The sequence below is a fragment of the Marmota marmota genome, unplaced genomic scaffold, assembly GCF_001458135.2.
Source record: "Marmota marmota marmota unplaced genomic scaffold, marMar, whole genome shotgun sequence".
Classification (NCBI taxonomy): Eukaryota; Metazoa; Chordata; class Mammalia; order Rodentia; family Sciuridae; genus Marmota; species Marmota marmota.
In genome coordinates, this window is record NW_026000026.1 from 7,268,015 (window position 1) to 7,291,572 (window position 23,558).

Below are 23,558 nucleotides of genomic sequence, written 5' to 3' on the forward strand. Positions count from 1 at the left end.
CAGCAGATCATTCTTGTCCAGCCAAGTTGGGCAGGGTGGAGTCCTGCCAAGGGCCAGTGTTACCCCTGCCTTCTCCCAAATTGGGACACAAAGGAAAAACAGTGGCTGGAGGAGGGGACCCTGCCCGGGGGCGTCCTGCATGTCAGGTATGGTTTTGTGATCAGCACGTTCCGCTTAAGAACTGCGTTCTCACCAGCTCGTGCTGTGGCTTAGCCCCGGCATGCGGCTGTCGGAGACCCTGAGAGTAATTTGGTTTTGTTTGCCTTTTGTAGGTGGACCCAAGAGCCATATCAGTGCTAGCAAAGTGGCAGAATTCATATAGCATCAAAGTTGTTCTGCAAGAGCTGCGGCGCTTAATGATGTCTAAAGAGAATATGAAACTCCCCCAGCCTCTGCTCTTCTTGCCCCCCTGCATCTGCTCCCACAGGGGACAGGCTCCGCTGGCTTAAGCCCGCCAACCAAGCCAGGCTGCCTCCCCCGGGGCCCACCTAGAGGCTCAGCACCAGCAAGACCATGGGAACCAGCGCCCGACACCTGCCCCGTGGGAGGGGACGCCGCGCTCTGCACTCTTCATGTGTTTCCTCAAAGGAAAAAAGTTCTCTCAGAAAACGTGACAGAAGAGGGCCCGATGGACACGGCCTCCCTTTCAGTTCTGGTGGGGATGGGACTCAGGGCCCTGCACACGACAGGCAAGTGCCCACCCTAGAGCTGCAGCCCCGGCCCCTAAAAGTGCTGGCAACACCAACCTGGTCACCTGCCGGCACGTCCTGCGGCTCACTTATCTACAGGCTGAAGTGGGGAAGGCGCAGCTCCGGGGCAGGACGCTGGTCTCCACGCCACGAAGCCGAATTCTAAAATGCCCACTCACACGGATTAAAAGTGAAAGAACTAATGGACTTCTGGCCACTGAGGCTCAAGTGGCCTTTTCACTGGAACACGGTCAACTGCCTCAGGCCCAGGGGGCGCGGACACCTGAAGGCCAGCCGGAAGCCCACGCAAGACCTCCTCCCCAGAAAGCGGGCTCTGCCTCCTCCTCGTGTTCTGTCCCGAGTGCTCCCCAGGCCTGCTGGAGGGTTCGGTCCAGGGGAGAGAGCTCCTGGGGAGAGCCCTGGAACATGGCTTCTGGAAGGAACCTCGCTCTCGACTCCGCATTTGCTTTATGGAACACGTGACCTGGACAATTATGCCAATTAAATGTACCTAAAAGGGCTGGGGCTGCGGCTCAGAGGCAGAGCGCTCTCCTAGCATGCGTGAGGCCCTGGGTTCAATCCTCAGCACCACAGAAAACTAAAATGAAGATATTGTGTCCACTTAAAACTTAAAACAAACAAAAAAAAACCTTCATGGCAGGGCCCCCGTGGGTTCCATCCCCAGTGTCTAAATAAATAAGTAGACAGATAGGATCTGAGTGGCTCAGGATGTAAACAGTAGGTAAGTGCACAGAAAGGGGCAGCAGAGACTTGCCACAGAACTGTACCCTGGGGCCTGGGGAGAGGCCCCGACAGCCGGACTCGGCCTCCCCAGGGGCTGTGCCTGGTTGCTGCCTGGGGCAGGAGGGCAGGGGATGCCGTGGGCTGGACCACTGCTGACGCCAGCAGGAAGGGCTGTCACTGAGGGCACAGAGGAAGGGGAGACAGGACGCAGCAAGTCCCCTCGACGTCTTCCTGGCTTTCAGGCTATCCCGTGTCGCTGCCTGGCAGAACTTCAGCGGGAAGTCAGCGGAGGAGGAGGAGAGTCTGCAGCGCCAGGCAGGCTCCAGAGCAGGGAGGGAGGCGGGCAGGCGCTGGCCGGCAGCACATGCTGTGGCCCAGCACTGGGGCACCAGTGTCCCCTGCACACACTCCCTCATCCCCCCTAGGTGACATCCTTCTGGGGCCACAGGCCCCCTGCAGCAGTGCTGCTCACTTCTATACTTCAGTCCTGGTGCCCCCCAAATGCCCTGCAGCCCAAGAGTAAAGCGCCAGTCATACGCAGGGGCCTGACGTGAAGTGGAGGAGGGCTGTTCCTGTCAGTGCTGCCCCCAGCTCCTGTGGGCAGCCCACAAGGGCCAGGGTCCTCCTGCCCTACGCCCTCCTCTGCCCAGCGGGCGGTCACGCTTTCCCACTGTGCCCTTCCAGGCCACACGCAGCTGAGCAGCTCCCTACACTGACCACCCTCAGTGGAAACAGCAGCCCAGGAGTAAGAGCAGGATCTGCAAGGCTCCTTCTTGCTTCCCAAGCATCGTCCCAAGAACCAAGATGTGCAAACGACCCGGGTGTCCACTAAAGGCTGAATGGACGAGGGGGGACAGAACACCCGAATCTGCCCACAAAGACTGAAGTCCTGCCACCTGCAATAACGTGGATGAATATGGGGGACAGTGAACTAAGCTCAATAAGTCAGACACTGACCAACACTGTGCCATCTTATTAGTATGTGGAATTTAAAGCCTGAATTCACAGAAGCAGATGGTAGCAAGGTGGTAGCTGCTGGGAGCTGGTATGTGGGGGAAAAGGGTCGAAGGGACCAACTTTCAGTTATGTACAAATCCCGGGGATCTGATGTGTTTTTTACTTGACATTTGCTAAGAAAGGACGTCTTCTTTCCCTTTGCAGTGCTGTGGGCTGAACCCGGGGCCTCATGCATGGCAGGAAGCGCCCTGCCACTGCAGTACACCCCAGCGCCTTTATAAAAAAATTTATTTTGAGACAGGGTCTTGCCTAGGCTGGCCTCCAATTTGTGATCCTTCTGCCTCAGCCTCCCAAGCAGCTAGGATTACAGATGTGCACCACAACGCCTGGTGAAAACACATCTTAAAAGTCTTCACCAGGAACACAGATGCGCACACACTGCATACACACAACTGTGGTGACGGATGTGCTAATTTGAATGAGGTAATCATTATAAAATGTGTATGTATACCAAACCACCAAGCTGTGCAACTTGAATGTATACAACTTTTATTCAATTATATTTCAAAGCTGGGGGGGAAAATCTGATATAATTTCTTGAGTGATGCAGACAGTTAAGGAGAATGAAGTTAGCCTCAAGGAGAATGAAGTTAGCCTCCTGCGCTATATGCTCAGAATCGCTGAGACTTTTTATAACACATTCAGGTGTCAGTCACATAACTGAAAGCTGCTTAAAAAGACAGGCCAATGTGCACTGATATGGAAGATGTCCACCATCTGCTAACTTCAAGAAAAAAACCTGACTGCAAAATATCATGCATAGCTGGTCTTGTTTTTCTTCAAAAGAGCAGGTAGGTATGTGTGCCCCCTGCTGAGAGCTTCACCCTGTGGGGACTGACCAAACTGCGAAGCGCTTTCATTTTCCTCCTGTGCCCTGGGAGTCATGCTCTGCCCTTCTGGACATGGGCGCAGCACTGTGGGGTGAGCATGTGCACAGACACAGCTGGGCTCTCACCTGCATTTAAGTGGCCTGAGGGTGCTTCCCATTCAGGGCCATTTCTGCCCCCATGCCAGGGACATGGGGAATTTAATTTAGCATTTTCTGAAGATATTTATGGATGTCACAATCGGGACAGGGGTGTTAATGGCACCTAGTGGGTAGAGGTCAGGGAGGCTGCTAAGCATCTTGCAAGGCACAGGACAACCCCACGACAACAACAAGAATGTCCAGTGCAGTGCCAGGCAGGTGGACTGTGTGGACTAGCTACAAAGAAGACAGTCCACACCCGGTGCTCTGGACGGCCATATGTGCCAGAGCCTGCCAGAGATGGGAAGCTTCGCTTTGAGGTTCAGAGGACTTTTCCAAAAGAGGAAAAAAAAAAAAAAAAAGTATGTGTGAGATGTGAGAGAGAGTGTGAGTGTGTGTGTGTGTGTGTGAGAGAGAGAGACAGTGTCACTCAAATAAGACACTGAGTACGAAAAGGCAGAAACCAAGCTTTCTCCCCCTGCTGGCCAAGCCGGCCACTTCCTTCTGGAGAGGCCCACTCATGTCACCAGCTCCTTATGTGTTCTTTCAAAGACATTCTGAGCGCCCAGCACTGGCACACACGGACGACCTCCTACCCCCCACCCAACTGCAGGCTACTCTATGTACTCTTGGGGAGTTTTTTTCACTTAAATGCCACAGAGAGACCATTATACCTCAGCTATTGGAAGAAGGAGACACACATACTAAGTGGCATATAGGATATTAAGGGTGCTGGGAGGTCATCTCTAGTGTCTTGGTGTCATTGGGAAAAGCTGGTGAGTGAATTCCTAGCAGCATTACTGGATCGCATGGTTCATGCCTTTAAAAAAGTTCTATTAGGGTGCTGGGATTGAGCCAAGGCCTTGTGCATGACAGGCAGACACCTGCCACTGAACCACACCCCCAGCCTTGTCTTAAAAAAAAAAAAAAAAAAAATATGATGCTGGGGATCGAGCTCCAGGCACATGCTAATCACGTGCTCGACCTTTGGGCCACATCCTCAGCATCGTCCCCTCCATCCCCTTGCAGTGCTGGGGAATGAACCCAGGGATCCTCTTTACCACTAAGCTATGCTTCAGCCTCTTCTTTTCTTTTCTTTTGATACTAGGGATTGAACCTAGGGCACTTTACCACTGAGCCCCTATCTCAGCCCTTTATTAATTTTATTTTGAGACAGGGTCTAAATTGCCCACACTGGCCTTGACTTGTGATCCTCTGCTTCAGCCTCCTTAGCAGCTGGGACAACAGGTATGTGCCCAGTCCCTGCCTTCTATTATTTTTTGGTGGTGTTTGGGATTGAACCCAGGGCCTTGAGCACACAAGGCAAGCACTCTACCCACTGAGCTATATCCCCAGCCCCTGCCTTTAAATTTTAATGGAAGACTTTCTCTTGGGTAAAACAATTAAAAAAGAATTATTATCTTTAATAATTATGTTACTATGCCAACTACTGACTAAATATCTTGTACACCAATCATAAAACTGACTGGTTACAGGCCACATCTAGAAGCAGAGAGTTCCTTTTATGACTTTTGTTTTTAACCTTGGAGAACCAAAGGTTAATCAAAATTACAGGGGTACAAAGACAGACAATAAGATAAAAGTATGGGCAAGGATGCGAGAAACGAAAACCCCACGCACTGCTAGGAGGGATGGAGAGCGGCACAGCAGTTCCGGCAAACTTCCTCAAAACGTGAGACACCACTGCCACCTGACCAGCCATTCTACCCCTAGGCGCATCCCCAGGAGAACTGAGAATCCATGTCCATACAGATGCTCCCACCATCATTACACAGCTCCAGGAACCAAGTCAAATGTCAATCAACTAATGAATGGATAAATAAAATATGGTATATCCGTACAATAAAATATTCAGTCATAAAAGGAGCTAAGTACTGAGAGACACTGTAACAGGCCAATGGAGCCAGACCCAGAAGATGACACACGGTGTCCACCAATAGGCAATGTCCAAAAGAGGCAGATTCGTAGAACTCGAAAGTAGTTTAATGTCTGTCAAGGTTTCAAAGTAGGGGGTAGTGAGTGACTGCTGATAAATAGGGGGTTTCTTTTTGGGGTGATGAAAATAGTGACATTTGCACAACTAATGTGATAAAAACCATTGAATTATACACTTTAACAGGGTGAATTCTATAATATAGGAATTTATACCTCAATAAACCTTTTTACCAAATAGATATATGGAAAGCATCTGGCATACTATAGCTACTTACTAAAACTTATTCCCCTTTGGAAAGAGATAAATTGAAACTCAGGGTAACCCAAGCTGCTCCAGGTGGAATAGAATATTCCCAGTAGAACTTACCAACTGTCCCTAACCCTCATACTAGGATTTAACCTAGGGACACTCTACAACTGAGCCACACATACCCCCAGTCCTTTATATTGCTAATTTTGAGACATAGTCTGGTAAGTTGCTGAGCCTGGCCTTGAATTTGTGATCCTCTTGCTTCAGCCTCCTGAGTCGCTGGGATTAAAGGCATGTGCTCCCACGCGTGGCTTGTTTTTTTTTTTTGTTAAGTATGTTAATTCAGTGGTATTCAGTGGACTCAGTGTTACACACGAGGATTTTCTTATTTCTGGGAACTATAAATGAGGGAACCGGTTGAACAAATCCACTGAACAACTACCGCATTCTGAGTCATTTCCAGGTCCTCTGGGAATAAGGACAAGGAAGAAGGGTCTCATCCTCAACAACCCTAAACCTTTCTTAAGAGAAGAAATGCAGAGAAGAAGCCAAAAGCGTATAGTGAACTTTCAGAGACAGCAAAGAAAATCATCTCAATGGAAAACAAGACTTCTTCATAGGAAAAAGAGGATAAAGAAACGAATAAGCACATTATCAAATGTGCACACCCCACAAAACACAGGGTCACAAAAATGACTCAAAAAGCAACATGAAGTGGCTTTTTAGGTGCTGAGCACCACGAGTGCCAATGGTCAGGATGAAAGTCAGTGCGCCCCAACAGTGAGCTGGGCTCTTGCCTGCTCCCCGTCCCGCATCCTTCCACCCCATAGTGCAAACTCAGAGCCTGTAGGCAGTTAAGAGGAGGCGTGGATGTCGTCATCCTTAAGCACATTCAGCAAAATCTCCCGCAGCCGGTCTGAAATGAGTGTCATGTTAATAGGAATCTGGTTCTTGACTTCTACGTCAAGTTACTATAGTAGTGAGCACTCTGGGTAATTCTATAATGGTAGCAAATGAACTCCCAAAATATAAACACGGGGAACAATGTGGCAGGTGGTCATCGAGGAGCACAAGCTCCAGTCACACAGACGTGGCCGAGCAGCTATGTGACTTTGGGCAAGTGACTTCACTCCCCTGGTCTGTTTCCTCAACTGGGAGATGGAGTGCTACCACGCCACAGGGAGTCGCGCTGGCAACTGAGATCACAGAGCTGAAAGGTCATCTTCCCCACCCTCTTGACTTGGCCCTTCTTGGCAAAGGTCTCTGGACCTGTCAATGCCTGGAACAGAGCACAGCTGACAGACAGAAGCCAGACCTTTGCTGAATGGCTCCTCGGATTAGGACACAGGTACAGCAGACCTGGGAAACCAGGAGCCGAAACCACAGCTGTGTAGGCTTTCCCGAATTCCTCTGGGACCGGCCTGGGGCTGCTGGCTAGACCTGGAGTCGGGTTCTTTGATAGCTTGCTCTGAAGGACATCCAAGGGTTCAACGATCTCAACCTCGCTGACTACGTGACATGTAAATTCACAGAGTCTCAACAGGTTTTTGCTTACCATTTAGAGGGATTAAACAGCATCAGAGGAGGTTCACATATATAAACTGAAACTGGTCAAAAAAGAATAGCCACATTTCAGAAAATATACCATGGGTGAGCTTTTTTTCCGCGATAAGGCTAGTGTGTTTTTAAAAGGAGGCACAGTGAATTTAAGACATTGACATTTATAGCCGTAGCTCGACGCTTACTCTTGGAGGCCCAATTATCATCCCTGTCCATCTCGTAAGTGTCATGTCTTCGTCATCTTCTAGACCCCAGCTAACTGTGCCATCTCCTACTCCTTTCTGGCCTTCTTCGAGTTCTTCCAACAGTCGGAAATTGCGAGGGACTTTTACTCCTAAAATAAATGGAAAGAAATTCAAGATACTAGCAACTACAGGGGACTGCGAGCCCAGAGCCGGCTCTTGTTACACTACCTGGCGATGCGGACGCCAACATGCACACAGCTCCTGACGGCTGTCCCGCCTCAGACGAGCCACTTACAAAAACTAGCACGACCAGAGGGAAGGAGCTCGTGTTCTGTGACAGGTGACATGATCGGGGCTGGATAACCAAATTTAGACACCCCAACCCCAGCCATCTGACACACTTCATCAATTTTTACATGTCCAAATGTTGATCCGGTGGGTCACGAGAGTGCGATGAAAACCACCCACACCAAGTGCCCACCAAAGTATCCTGACGGAGACGGGCTACGTCTTTGGTTTTGCTCTCATGACATCTCTCTTCTGTTCCCTTTCCTTCTTTTCTTGGTACTGGGGACTGAACCCAGGGTGCTTTACCACTGAGCGACCCCCAGCCTTTCCACTTTTGCTTGGTGGTAGGGTTTCTTCACTAAGTTGCCCAGGTTGGTCTTGAACTCAGCCTTGAGTCACTGGGTCCCAGTGTGTGGCACTAGGCCTGGACTGAACACCTACTCCTGAGGCAAAGGGTACGCTCATCTGTTGGAATGACTCTCAAGTGACATTAGGAGGAAAAGCGGCCATGGACAGATCAAATAAAAATGGTGTTTACTTAATCAACCAAGAGCCAGCGAAGGTGCCATGGATAAAATGTTCCATTGTGTCAGCTGCTCTCCTGACTGGTGAAAACGTGGAAGGTGGCAGCCAGTTCTCTAATTTACCTGTTTTCCAAAAACCCCAAGTCTCGGCTAGGAGCTCAGGAGAGCAACACTCCGGCATCAAGCCACAGGACCTAAGTCCACACAGGCCTCAGCCATGCTTAGGTGTCCTCCAGAAAAGACCCTAGGCCCCAGGGCCTTCAGGGTGGGCGTGGGAGGGGGACGCCAACCTTCTTCCTGGCTTGGGCATGGAGCCTCTCTACTAGGGCTGCCCCCAACCTCTCCTGCTGGCCTCCATCTTCCCCCATCTTCTCTGGCATTTGCACTATTTTTTTTTTTGGGGGGGGGGTGAAGTTCAGAATCTAGACAAATTACAAGCTGCCTATGCCTTGAATGCTGGTTCTCCATCTGGTCAGACTCTCAGTAGGACTTACCACGTAACTGTGAAGAGAGGCCCAGAGGAGGGACCCAAGACTATGAGAGGTTCCCCAGTATACATCAGTCTTTCCCTAAGAGTAGGACACAGGCCAGTATTAATCCAACCAGAATATGCATCTGACCCCCGTGTGTGTCAGACGCTTCTCCAGGCCCTGGGCAACAGGCAGTGACAGAACAGCGCTGCTGCTCTCGTGGAGTTCCACTCGGTGAGGCCCACGGCTGCCCAGACAACGGGAGCTGAGGGTACGGAAGAGCGAAGAGCCTGGTGTTCTGCAGCAAGTGACGGAGGGCAGGGCTACAGCTTTAACTTACTGTCACCAGGTGGCATGACTGAAGGAGGCAAGGGACTGACTGTGACCCAAGGATGCTGAGGGTGGGCCTCGAGGCAGAAGGAAGAGCAAGCAAAGAGGGAGGTGTGGACAGAAGGGCAGGGAGGGAGGCAGAGGAGAGCAGGAGAGGCCGGATGGGCCGGACCCAGGGCTGTCCACCAGGGCCCCGCCTGCGAATGAAGACCGCAGGCAGGAAGCTCCTGCGACTGCCCGGCAGAGGCCTCAGCCACCTGTTGAGGTGACAGCTGTGACGGAGGCTGGGTGCAGAGGTCTGAGCTGACACTCTGCTGTCTGGGGCTGTGAAGTGTGAGGAGCAGCAACTACAGGTCCCAGGGTTAGGTCTGAGCAACTGGAAGGACAGAGCCGATAATGGCACATTAGATGACGCTAGGTGTGACCAAAGCTTCATTTACAGTGATGCATTTTTCTCGTTTTGTTTTGGATACTGGGGATTGAGCCCAAGGGCGCTTAACCACGGAGCCACATCCCCAGCCAATTTTTAAAATATTCTATTTAGAGACAGGGTCTCACTAAGGTGCTTAGAGCCTCACTAAGTTGCTGAGGCTGGCTTTGAACTTTCTATCCTCCTGCCTCAGCCTCCTGCGACACTGGGATTACGGGCGTGCACCCTGCTCAGTAATACATTTTTAAGAATAACTTATTCAGAGGCTGGGGGTGTAGCCGAGGTACAGCTCTGGTCTAGTGTTGTGAGACTGTGAGATCCTGGGTTCCATCCCCATTACTGTGGGGGTGCGGGGGGACAAAAAGAAAGAAAAACTTATTTAGGACAAATAATAGTATCTTAACCTCCCATTTACAACAATGGTAAATTATTCCTCTTGTTTGTTTTTTGGTACAAAGATTGAATCCAGGGGTGTTTAACAATTGAGCCATACCCCCAGCCTTTTTTTCTATTTTTATTGTGAGGCAGGGTCTTGCTAAATTGCTGAGGCTGGCCTTGAACTTGTGATCCTCCTGCTACAGCCTCCCAAGCCACTGGGATTACAGGTATACGGCGTTGCATTTGACTAAATTATTGCTTTTAAAATAAATATAAGTAGTCAGCTGACTGGAAAAAAAATTATGAACTATCACATATAGTACTTGAAGGGAAACAGCAAAAACCATACTTGAACTGCTGGCTAGAAAAACACTGGCATTTTTCATTCATCTGCAGTATGGCTGAGAGGATTATTCAGCTATGTGGAATTAAGTCCCCTCTCAAAGACATAAAATTGAAATGTTTGTGACATTATAGGCACAAAGCTAGACAATATTATTAATTTTACTCAACAAAGTTAAATAATCCTAATTTAGCTAAGAAAAAAAAAATCAGCGTGCATTTCTACTATTATTACTGGTAACTTATAAGCCTACCCCAATAAAAATGAAAGCCAAGAGAACACTGGAGCAATTACTAGGAAGGCTACTGAGTATCTGAGGTTCTTGTATATGGACAGTGTTGTGGAGGCCTGGGGTCCAGCTAATTGCAGGCTGCCTGCCTAGCGTGTGAGAGGCCCTGGGTTCTATCCCCACACGGCCTCTCCCCACAAAAAGTGATCATATGAAAACGAGGCTCTTGGGGAGGACCCCACCCTATCTAGGACCCAGAGAAAAGCACCAGGGATAAGTATATACAGAGAGAAGATCATGTGAGGACTCCACAAGAAGATGGCTATCTGCAAGCCAAAGGGAGAGGCCTCGGGAGAAAGCAGCCTGCTCACAACTGGACCTTGGACTTCCAGCCTAGAGCCAGGAGAAGTAAATTCGTTGTTTAAGCCACCCAACAGGTGGCATTTTGTTATGGAAGACCGAGCAAACCAACACAGAAGGTAAGAGACATCTCAAGAAGCTTAAGAACACTGAAGGACACAGACTAAGATGTTAACAATGGTTATCTGTGTGTGCAAGGATTATGGGTGATTTTCCTCCTAAACCAGAATTTCCTGATTTCTTTGTTGTTGTTTTTTTTTTTTTTGTAATTTTTTTTTAGTTCTAGATGGATACCCTACCTTTATTTTATTTATTTTGTATGTGGTGCCAGGGATCGAACCCAGTGCCTCACGCGTGCTAGGCAAGTGCTCTACCACTGAGCCACAGCCCTGGCCCTTGGTTTCTTTTTCTTCTTTTTTTGGAGACAGGGTCTTGCTATGTTGCCCAGGTTGGCCTTGAACTCTTGGGCTTACGAAATCACCTGACTCACAGGCAGGCACCTAGCTGGAACTACTGGCAGGCACCAGGTTCTGATTTCTTCTACTATAACAAAGCAAAATGGCAAAAAAAAAAAAGGAATTAAGCCACCTGTGCTGTGCTTCAGACAAGGTCCCTACCTTGGGGCCTTTGCAGTTGCTCTTCTCTCCTAGAAGACTCTTCCCTCTAGATAACTGTAAGCCATGTCCCCTTCAGTTACATGACACCTGACCTCAATAATGGGTTCCTTTCTGTGTCAGGTATTTAAAAGCCAGGAAGGACTGTTTTTAGTAGTGCTATTCATCTTGTAGACTTCAGCAGAGAACATCCTATTTATGGCTCAAGTGATACCTTCTCCTCTAACAAGCAGACCTGATTGAGAAGTTCTAACATCTGAATATCACAAGATCACTGCTATTAGTTTCAACATAGATGATGAATTCAAGTTCACATTTTTTCAGATGTTTAATTTGAATTTGTGAAGTAGGACAAATATTATTTTGGTAATTAATACTATACTTTCAATACACATTTCTATTGAATTAAATATACAATTACTTAAAAAAATAGACAATATTATTAATTTTGTGCAAAACCCCCATATACAATTGAGCCAAAGAAATTTGGAGGTCAGCTGGGTGTGGTGATGCACGCCTGTAATCCCAGCAGCTCAGGAGGCTGAGGTAGGAGGATCAAGTTCAAAGCCAGCCTCAGCAACTTAGCGAGACCCTGTCTCTAAATAAAATAGTAAAAGGTCTAGGGTTAGGACCCTGGGTTTGATCCTCAGTATCAAAAGAAAAATAGGAAAGAAATATGGAGGTCAGCTCAATGTATTTTAAGCCAGCACTTGGTAAAGTAACTAAGAATCACGGAGGCCAAAGTAAGCTTTCTGTTTTAACTGCAATCCTGGAATCATGGAACAATTCAAACCAGACGACTTTCGAGGTGCTGGGGATCAAGCTAGGCAAGTGCTCTACATGCCTTAGTCCAGCAATTTTCAAGTTGCAGAAGAGGCATCATAAACAGCTTAATAAACGAAAAACTTTGTATTGGTCAGTATCTATTAGGCAATGTAGAAATATTCCAAGTAGGAGTTGAAATAGACACATAAATATCAGAATAACTACACTATATACTAAGTAATGATAATACACATTTATTCAATTTGAATAGTGCTCTCAAACTTGTCTCCAGACCCCTTCACATCCTTAAAATCTAACAAGGACTTTTCTTTGTTTATGTGGGTTTTACAGCTACTGTTATTTGTCAAATTAGAAATTACGACTGAGAAATTTTTTTTCAATTAAAATTGCAACAAATGAGGCTGGGGTTGTAGCTCAGGGGTAGAGCACTTGCCTCACATGTGTGAGGTGCTGAATTTGTTCTTCAGCACCACATTAAAAAAATAAAATAAAAATAAAGATTAAAAAAGGGGGGCAACAAATGAGCATGTTAAGATAAATAATATATAATGAAATAACTATATTTCCCAAAGAACAAGAGAGGGTGGTGAGAGGAACGGCGTGGCTTCGTAACCTTCTTTACTATCTGGCTCAAAACCACAGAGTGCCAAGACTGGAGGTAAGTTGGAGAACAGGTGTCCTGCTCAAAGTGGACAGTCACTCCTGGACTCTGGACAAGTCCATGGGCCTCACTCTATTCGTGGAGCACCATTTTGCACCTAATTGGGCTCAAAAACTCCCCTGGGCAGAGCTGGGCGCAGCTCAGGGGTGGAGTGCTGGCCTAGACCTCCTTGAGCCCAAACATCCCACACTCGGCTCAGGCAGAACCTGGCACTGGCACTGGCACTTTAGGTAAATTTAACCCTTTAGGTGAATCTTGAAGAACCCGTCCACAAACCAGAAAGCTCCTGTAAAGAAGGCTCTTAGTTCATTTTTTAAGCCATCAACTTTAATTTTAACTCAAAAATTAAAAGCAAAGTTTGGGGAAGAGGAAGGCAGAAATCAGAAATTACTGCACTCTCCCAGTAAAAAAACAACGCTCCTGGTCAAGGGACCACAGTGGCTTATCGTGTTCAGCATGTGTCAAATTGGACACTACATTAACAAGCCAAAAAACAAACAAAAAACCCCTACACCTTCAATGACTGCAAATTTGGGCTTTTCACCTGCCCCAACAACAACAACAAGCTGCCTTATACATAAATTATCAGTAACAGGGCTGGGGCTGGGGCTCAGTGGCAGAGCGCTTGCCTAGCATGTGTGGGACACTGGGTTGGAGCCTCAGCACCACATAAAAATAAGTAAAATAAAGATTGCGTCTGTCTACAACTAAAAAAACTTTTAAAATTATCAGTAACAGGGCTGGGGATATGGCTCAAGCGGTAGCGTGCTCGCCTGGCATGCGTGTGGCCCGGGTTCGATCCTCAGCACCACATACACACAAAGATGTTGGGTCCGCCGAGAACTAAAAAATAAATATTAAAAAATTCTCTCTCTCTCTCTCTCTCAGTAACATACATGGACGCACACCTTCTTTCAGTATGATAATCACCCATCCTTCCGAGGCTCCGCGCCAGGCAACGCAAGGCTAAGAAGAAATAAAAACAGGAGCCTCCCTGCAGCCCACCGCATCTCAGTGGAGACCACACACACACACACACACACAGAAGTGCAGCTGGCCACGGGACTGTTCCTCCGCTTCTTAGGGCTCCCACACGACTGTGGGATTCACTGAGAGCTGAAGAGGCTGGGCAATGTCACCAAACGACTGGACTTTTGGGTAACTGGTGGGGAGCTGCACCAGAGAAAAGGCACAGCAGGGCTCCAGGTAATGCTCAGGACAGGCTGGGAGGCCAAGGCCAGCCTGGGGTGGCTACTGCTAAGGTTTCAGGATATAAAGTCAGAAGCATTTGCTTAAAGCCAATTCTGTGCCTGGCGCGATGGTGAATGCCTATAATCCCAGCAGCCGGGGAGGCTGAGGCAGGAAGATTTCGAGTTCAAAGCCAGCTTCAGAAACAGCAAGGCACTAAGCCTCAGAGAGACCCTGCCTCTAAAGAAAATACAAAATAATAGTACTGGGGATGTGGCTCAGTGATTGAGTGCTCCTGAGTTCAACCCCTGGTACCCCCACCCCCAAAAAAACAAAACCAATTCTGTGACAAAACTTGTTACGAACTTCTCCCAGGCCTGGCTGATGGGAAGCAGAGGGACTGCTGAGATTTACAGTGGCCTGTGTTAATGCACAGGAGTGCAGCGAAGTTCCTGGTTTTACAATGTGATAAATAAACCAACTGGCCTGTCTATGTCTCAGATAAGCATTTGTTGAAAAAATTTAAAAAACAGAGCATAAAAGAATAAAAAGGTTTGCAATTCCACTTTTATATTAAGGGCAAACAAAGTCCACCCCATTTCTCCGTGTGTGCAGACCCACCTCACCCAGCTCTGGATGCCACAGGAAAGCAAAGCCATTTGGTGTACCACTCTATTTCAAAAGAGCAGGTTGGAGTGTTGGCTATACTAAACTCCCACAAATAAGAATCAGAACATACTTTAGTGAACAGTCCATAATTTTTTAGCAGAGGATTAGGAACACAGACCTGGGATCTTGGTACTGCTGGAAAAGTCCCTCCCAGGGCCTTCATGCCTGCTAGGCAAGTGCTCTACCACTGAGCCTCAGCCCCAGCTCCAACTCCACAGCCTTCCAGCAAGTTGGCTGTATGCCTGGCACATTACCTTGAGCCCCAGCAAACCAGGGGTCACAATGCTCCTGCCTGAACATGTGGCAAGGGAGAAGGAGTGAGTTCAGACCTGGAAAGCACTTGGATAAGACCTGGCACGTTGTAAATATGCTACTGATCACCTCCTTCAGCACACTGCTATCCATCATGAAAAACAATCAACCCCACAAGCCCCTTGCTTCACCCAGTACCCTTCTTTCAGCTACCACCTTCTTTGTTCCTTATTAGCAAAAAAAATCTCAAAAGGCTCGCCCAGGGGCCAGGGTCGTGGCTCAGTGGTAGCGCACTTGTCTTGCATGTGTGAGTCACTAGGTTCGAGTCTCTGCACCTCATATAAATAAATGAATAACGCGGTTATTGGTGCTCTGGACAGCACCCTGCACCCTCCTTGCCTCCCTCAGCCCAGGTTTCTTCCTTTCCTGGCTGCTGGTCCCTCCACCTCTGCTCTCTGAGGGTTTGATCTGTCCCATCCCCCAGGTGACTCTACCCAGATGGGGATCCAAGTAAGGAGCCTCCAGTTTACCTTTCCAGTCAGCTGCCTCCTGACCATTCTCACCACCATATCTAAGAGGCCTTTCAAAGACACCCCCAAAGCGGACCCCCTTGCTTTCTTCCTCCCAAAACACCATCCACTCCACAGTCTCGGTGTGTGGCACAAACATTTCTCCTGACCCTAAATCTCGTAGTCCTGACAAGCACTCCTTCCCACATCCAACCCATTTGCAAATCTGGTCACTCTTACTCACGGTCTCCACAGTATTTTGCTCTGATCCACGCCACCAGATTCCTAACTGCCTAGTCTATTCTCCAGTTTCTTTTAAAGTGCTGTTCTCCACGCCCACCACCCGCTTCCTGCCACAACCAGAGCACTCCCCAGTCCTGCCCTGGCCTGCACCCCACCGTCACACACCAATCCCTGTCACTCCTTGCTTGCTCCCTTAGCCTCAGCCACACCAGTGTGCCACCTTTTCTCCTCCTCTGCATTTGCTCTGCCTCTGTCCCAAAGCCGGGAGTGGCTGAGTTGATCCCTTGTTCCTCAACCTAATGACTAACTGTTCCATTTTCTCATCTTGATTTATTTATCAAAACTTTGGGGTACCGGGGGTTGAACCCAGGGGCACTTTACCACTGAGCCACATCCCAGCCCTTTCTATTTTGAGATAGGGTCTAGCTAAGTTGCGAGGCTGGGCTTGAACTTGTGATCCTCCTGCCTCAGCCTCCCAAGTCACTGAGGTCAAGGGCATGCAGACTTATCTTGTAGTATTTTTCTTTACTGGACTTGTTGCCACTGAACATTTTAGACATATTCATTTCCACTTCATTGGCTACGGTGATGAGAATAAATCTCTGTCTTTGTTTAGTACTGTGTCTCCGATGCCCCTAAGGTGCCCGAAGTACTCAGCTCTCTAGAAAAGGTACTCAGAAGTTTGTGGGCGAATGAACAAACGGCTAGGGGTTAACTAGGGGTATCATTTCAGAATGAATAACTTCAATGTCACAAAATTCTATCTCTGCTTTATTTCTGAAAATACAAACAGCAAACAAGGCACCATTAATAGGGAGTCTAGGGCTGGGAAGGTGGCTCAGAGGTTGATTCAGTTGATTAAAGTGCAGTAGGAATAAACATGTTAGAATATGGGGTTTCTGACCAGTTATGCTTCTGTTCTTCTAATCAACTGCATGCGTGAGGCCCCGGGTTCACTCCTCAGTACCCCAACACATCTGCAAAAGAGGAGTCTAACATCATGAAAATCATCCTGGGGTGAGTATGGGTTTTAAGGTCCAAGAAAAATTATATTTTTAATATAATGATCTTAAAATCTACAAATCTTACTTGGAAGGCAGTAAACTGCAGAGGACCTCTCAGAACCCCGTCCCTATACACCTGGATCTCCACACGAGGCCTGCGCTGTACTTTTTCTTTCTGTTTCCGTTTCCTTTTCTCTTTTTTATTCTGACTCACTCTCCGAGCTTCTCAAGGCAGAGCTGTGACTCATTCAATCTGCCTTCCTAGAACCCAGCAAGCTATCTGGCACACAGTGGAACTCAATAAATGTTTCCTGGTTGAAGAAAAAGCAGAATCTTCCCTTTTCTATTAACAGTCTTAACCGTCTACTGTGACCGACACATCGGACACCAACAGCGTATAATTGAGATGCTAAGGTTTTTAAATTTTGATATAAGTAAAATTTGGTACTATTTTCATTTTTTTAGTGATCGAGAATTTTAAGGAGGTATATACTTTTTTTTTTTTAATGAGAGAAAACTGGTTTCTCACCTAAACCACACAGGGAAAGTATTCTTCACTTTTGTAAAATGAACTATGTTTCATATAATCTGCAGGAAAGCATGTTACTAATATCCCAGACCATCTAGACACTGCACATAAAGTTAATATATCAACACTTTGTACAAAACAAAAGAGCATTTAAATCCAAATGGCCAAACTGCACCCCAGTCGTAGAATTTCATGGGCTACTTTAGGTATATAAATCTGAATACAGGTGGAGTTCAGAGACCTGCAGACTTCAGGCTGTACCAGTCACCAGGAGCCCAGCCCATCCCAAATGGAGAGTGTAAGTTCAAACTCACGATTTCACTTAAACAAAACATTTCAGTGAGTAAATTAAAAAACCAAGTCCACATATGCCAAAGAACAGAAGCATAACTGGTCAGAAAACCCAATATTCTAACGTGTTTTATTCCTACTGCACTTTAATCAACTGAATCAACCTAAATTTTCAGATTCCCAATATTTTTCCATCTGACATTTAAAATACAGCTGGAAAAACAGCATCAAGTGATGACATAGAGGATATAAAAATGGACTCTGTAAGAACTAGACATAGATAAGGAAAATCTAAACATGCTAAGATAATCTCGCCAAGGTGCTAAAATATCACAGTAACCCAAGGCCTTTGACAAGAAAATATTTGTTCCTATTACTTCAGAATTCTTTCCAGAGGATTTTCCTGGACCTGTGTCAGTATCAAAAGCAGCCAGTAATTCTCTTGGCTAAATATAAACTTAAAAATCAGCAGCTGCAGGAGGCACGAAGAAAATACAACAGGCAGGTTGAGAAAGCATGAATATGTGATGAGTCTGACGCGGCGTAGAGCGGGACACTTAAGACAGCCATCAGAAGCACAGCTACATACTGAAATATCTGTGGTGCAAAGGGACTCCACAGCAGGCGAAGGCTGCGAGGCCCGCGCCTGACCCCAGCCTTGACTTAGAACAGGAGAGCTGCAGGGTCCTCCCGAAAAGAAAGCTGCTGGCTCCGCGGGATTCTGGGCTCCTCCAGGAAGACAGCAAACTGGGCTAGGAGTGTGGGGCTGCTCCCGCCCCAGGAGGCTCCCACTTCAGGAGACACGGAGGCCTGGAGGGAGGCACAGGGCTCAACCTCCGAGAGCTAAGGTCAAAGCTGAGCGAGCAGCTGGTCTGGCTGCCCGGGAGGCCTGCCAGGAGGGGGTTCTCCCCGAGCGCTACTTCATGCAGCGGGGTCCTCAGAGACCGCAGCTGGGAACCTGCCCCTCCAGAACTCCAGCAGGCCTCCAGGCCATCTGAATGCTCCCTAGTTTGAGACCGTTGCTCTAGGGGAAGCAAACTGCAATGACAGAATGAAGACCTTGAGCTCCTCGGAGGCTAGGGTCAGGCTGGTCAGCAAGGAGGCAAGGGTCAGATCCTCCCTCCCCTCCCGGGGTGGAGACAGAGAAGCTGTTAAGAAGTGCGTCAGGGCTGGGGAAGGCGAGGACACAGTCAGCTCTACAGTAAAGCACCAGGGTGAGACCTGTCCTGGGGAAGACTGAGGGTCACTTTGCTCCTGTCCTATCAGATACAGTTTCCCCACATGCCAAACTGACATATTTGGTGACATCAAAGTAAGACCCTGGATTAACCCACTGCAACATTCAACAAATATTTTTTGAACAACTGACTATAAAGTCAGGGAGTACACCGGGTGCAGGGACACAGCAGAGAACTAGACAGAATCCTGCCAGACGAAAGGCACAGAAAATATGCAAGAAAAGAAACAAGACTCAGGTAAGCTTGCGCTTTAGAAGAAAACCAAACAGGCACCTGGGATAGCGACCAAGAAATCTCCTTGCAACCATGCCCGGAGGTGCACCTGTAATCCCAGTGACTTGGGAGGCTAGGCAGGAGGAACACAGGCTCAAGGCCAGCCTCAGCAACCCAGCGAGTCCCTGTCTCAAAAAATAAAGAGGGCTGAGGAGGTAGCTCAGTGGTTAAGTGCCCTGGGTTCAATCCTTGGTATCAAAACAGAACAAAAAACCATTCCATGCATGAGGTGGCAAGGGATGAGCTTTCTGGGGAGTGTTGCAACCCGAAGAATAAGAAGCAGCCGGGCCCGTGAAGACCTGGGGCCACAGCACACCCAGCAGGGGAAAAGCAAGAACAGGAGCGCGCGCCACCAGGAGCGCGCGCCACCGTGTGAGGCAGCGGGTGCAGGGCCAGGACCTCTCAGCGCCTTATGGGCCATGGGAAAATCCTGAGTTTATTCTTCAAGTGCAACAGGAAGGGCTTTCTGAGGGGAAATGACAGTTTTGACATTCTGCTTCCTGTATAGAAAATGTATTAGAAAAGGGCAAGTCAAAGCAGGTCTCCCGACTTCCACACAGGAGAAAGGTGGTGTTCTGGTTACAGGACGACAAGGGGGATGGAGGGGACTGGGGTTACACCGGCTGGACCTGTGACAGGGTGGCTGTGAAGCTGAGGAAAGACTCCTGCCAGACACCATCCACTCTCATCAACTCGAGGGAAACTGCGTGGCCGAGGCGGAAATGTGGACAGAGGCCCAGGGCTGAGGGCCCGCAATGCCGGCTCTGGAGAAGCGGCAATGGGGCCGGAGATAACAGTCCAGTGGGCAACCCACAGAGGTCCCAGGGCCTGCTGCAGACCAGGGCCAGGACCTGCACGTGAGCTACTGGCCCAGGCCCAGCGGGTGTGTTACTCAGAACAGGGTACATGCAAGCACTTCCCTAAAAACGGTCCCAACTCCCATGACCCAGCAGGGGACACACAATAGCTAGGGATGCTATAAAAAGGGTTCCTGAAGTGGACGGCAGACACTTCTCATTCAAGTCCTTTCTTTCCCAAGATTATAAACACTCCAAGACTCAGGAAGAACATGTCAAATCCATGCCTTTCCACCTGTTTCCTAAGGTCCTAGAGCAGGGTGTGTGTGCAGTGGGGGGCTGCAGTCAAAATGGGCTCTGGTGTGACCACCACCACTTCTCAGCCAGCCACCAGCTCCTTCAACTTTTAGTTCTTCCCTCAGTAACTGACACCTGCCCTGTTAGCTCACGGGGCTGTGAGCGCAAAGAGGAGACAACAGGAAAGGCCAGCAAAGTCCTTGGAATGCTCCAAAGCACCACATGCAGCACGAAAGCAGTAATTTCACAATATTTACTCCACCAAATGTGCTGCTCTGTACCTCCCTGTGGCCTTTTAGAATTAGGCAGATTCACGGTTGTACTCTACTTTGATCAAACTACTGTAGAGTTCAATTCAAAATGGAGGAGGAACAATGAGGAGGAGAAAGAGGAAGAGGGGAAGGAACAGGGTGATTTTAAAGTTAATGTGGAAGGGACAAAATCAACACTGAAATGAACCCTGGAGGTCCCTTAACAGAACAGCTGGCACTGGCCCAGCTAAGCCAGTTCCCGCGTCACTGAGCACACTGCAGGCTCTCTGGCTGAGCCAACATGGAGCTCCTTCCTTGACTGCAGAGACCACACTGCAAAAGTCACTTAACTACAGTTGATTCAAGATGGCTCACAGTGAGACATAGGGGAACTGAGACCTACTAAGGGACTATGAGTTCTCATCTCTGGCTTTCTCTGGGAAACACCCTTGAACAGAAGGGACAACTGTTTAATCTCCACTGCCCACATGGTTAACCTGCCATAAACCAGATGTGTACGGGAGCCACTCCTAGGTATGCAAATTTGAAGTCATGCCCAGCTAGGGTTCACTCCTCTTGCACTTGGTTTCTAGTTCACTGTCAGGGAAGTCTGTGGGCTGCGGGGTGACATCAAGGACCACTATCTGAGATCCTGCACTACTGGACAAGGCAGGAGAAATCCACCAGTCACAGTGTGGCATCCTAAGGGACTGAGAGGGATGTTTCACAGTTCTACTCTCCAGGATCTGTGCGAAAGCACACATCACAGACCCAAGGGAAATGAGAGGAAGGTGGTGCAGCAAGTGCTGACCATGAAACCAAGTCCAGCCTCTGCAGGAACTCAAGGCTTCACGACTCTCTCCTGGCATCAAGGGCACAGATTAATCAAAAGGTTCTCTTTAAACCTGAGCACAGGCTCCGCAACACACCTGACAAACTTCTCAGGGTTAGAAAGCCTGTACTACACACCTTCACTGCCTGTGGCCACAGGTCATTTTAAAGCATTCATTAAACACACACTTCCTAAATGCCCATTTCATATCAGATACTCATTCAATAGCTTCCCCTTGTACTTCATAAAACCCAAAGCTACACCTCCATGACTGGACTCCATAACAAGTCTCCCTCACACACCGAGGAATTTTATTCTGTTCTTTCAACATGTCAAGCTCAGAGCCACCACAGGGCCTTGGCATGGACAGTCCTCCCTATGACACAAGTTGCAGGGTTGGTTCTTTCCATCATCTGTCTCAGTTCAAATGCCACTTTCCCAGAGAAGCCTACCTTGACCATTTCTCCGGACACTATCACATCACCCAATTTCCTTCACAGCACTCCCTGTATGTGAAAATATTCTTGTTTGTTTTTGGTATTGGAGATTGAATCCAGGTGTGCTTAACCACTGAGCCACATCCCCAGCCCTTTTCTTTTCTTTTTTTTTTTTTTTTGAGACAAGTCTAAGTTGCTTAGGGCCTAAGTTGCTGAGGCTGGATTTAAACTTGGGATCCTCCTGCTTCAGCCTCCCAAGTTGCTGGGATTACAGGTATTCACTACCACACCTGGCTGAAAATATTCTTAATTATTTACTTCCTTAATAGCCTCCTCCCTAATTTGAACAGAACTCCTCAAGGACAGGGGCTACATCCATCCTGTTTGCTATCTATGATAGGACATACAGGCCTTCAGCAAATGTCCATTTTGGGAAGGCCAGTATAGGGTGCCTCAAAGCCTGTTCTATATCTAAGCCATGCCGAGTGCCCCTGGAGTCCACCAGACAGCAGCTGCTAATGTTTTCTGATTGCCCTAGCATTTATGAAGCCCTCTAACACTGGTAGGGCCTCAGGAAGTTAGAATTTAGGAGTTGTTAAACTGGACTGTAGTAGGTAGCTGATCTCAAGCAACTGCCAACAAGGCTGAGTTGCATGGTAACAATGGCTGCCTTGGACACACTGCATTCTCCAGCTCACAGCAACCTGGCAGGGATGGTATTCTGGTGAGAAGTTCCCCCAGCAGCCTGCCCTGACTCAGCCTCTGTCTCCTGGGAGTGCCTGTGGTAGTGTTTTGGTAAATGAACTGACTCAGCAATGTACCAACTGAAACCAAAATCTAGTTAAAGGCTGCACCGGCTCCTCTATGCTCCAGGGAGACCCTGCTGACTTAAATGTACAAGGCAATGTAAAAGGCAGTCTGTGATGGATCACTTTAATTAGATCCTCTGCATTCAATTCTAGCAGTTCCTACCCTATCAGTCATACTCAGACACTAGAAGAGACATCCTGAGAAGATGAGGTCCCCCACACTTCCATCCCCCTCCTGAGCCTGCCCTATCTTACACCCAAGGACTTTCGTACCCAGGCTGGTGTCCCTGTCTGCTCCCTCTATCAGAGGCAACCCACCATCACCCTATCTGGGGGTACCTCCTGGGCTGAGGATGCAGCCTCCTCATTAAAAGGTAGAGAATCTCTCCCAAATTCCTGAACTTCCGGGCTCTAACTCTCTTCCCCCATCAGCCCCTCGGAGGAATCGTCCGCAGCCAATGACCAACCCACCTCCAAGACCATCTGAGTCCATTTCCAGATGTTCAAGTGCAGAATGCTAATCCTCAAACAGCTCCTTCAAGTGTCCCCTCCTGGCCCCTTTAAGTGTGCTCAGCAGGAGATCCAGTCTCCAAGTGCTGCTTCCCTGAACCTACCAGGGACCACCAGAGTCCCTCCCTCAGGAGTATTCCCTCTTGGCTGTCCTTCCCCATAGTCACCCAAGAGTTCTCATCTGTCCCTCCCATCTGGCCAATGGGGAACTTCTGAGCTGAAGGCACCAGTCTGTCCCAGTTACCCAAAAGTGAAAAGGAGTAGTGGCTCCACCGGACAGGCACTTCCAGGTCTGCCCCCCTGACCCAGGGCAGGACAGGAGAAGTCCCCCTCTAAGGAATCACGTCTGGACCCACTGCGGGGGGCCTTGCCACGGCTGCCATTCCCAAGGCACCTCTTCCGCCCGTCCTCTTCCGCTCCGCCCGCAGATGGCCTCCGCAGCCTCACTAGGAGGAGTCACCTGTCCCCTCAGATATGGCCTGCTAGTGCTGGGGTGCCCCTGGGTCGCCCTAGCCCGGCCCTGGCCGCTGCCCCTCCCCGCTCCCACCGGCCCCATGGAGATGCCCTTCTTCCCCCAGGCAGCCAGGCGACACTTCCGTCCCTAACCTGCGGACTTTGCGGCCAACGCCTGGCCGTGCGGGCTGCTCC

General features: G+C 48.6%; 1 protein-coding gene across 5 annotated transcripts in view; it reads right to left on the reverse strand.

Moving 5' to 3' along the window:
- Ube2v1 (ubiquitin conjugating enzyme E2 V1) overlaps positions 1–23,558 on the reverse strand; it is a 28,683-nt gene that overhangs the window by 4,887 nt on the left and 238 nt on the right. For 2 of the 5 annotated variants that reach the window (XM_048810839.1, XM_015479491.2), the window contains exon 2: positions 7,369–7,517. In XM_048810839.1, coding sequence (XP_048666796.1) covers positions 7,369–7,517 — 149 coding nt within the window. Of the gene's footprint in view, positions 1–7,178; positions 7,333–7,368; positions 7,518–16,546; positions 16,620–23,516; positions 23,553–23,558 lie in introns of those variants that run through there. The other 3 variants (XM_015479497.2, XM_048810838.1, XM_015479502.2) reach the window with 3 other exon arrangements.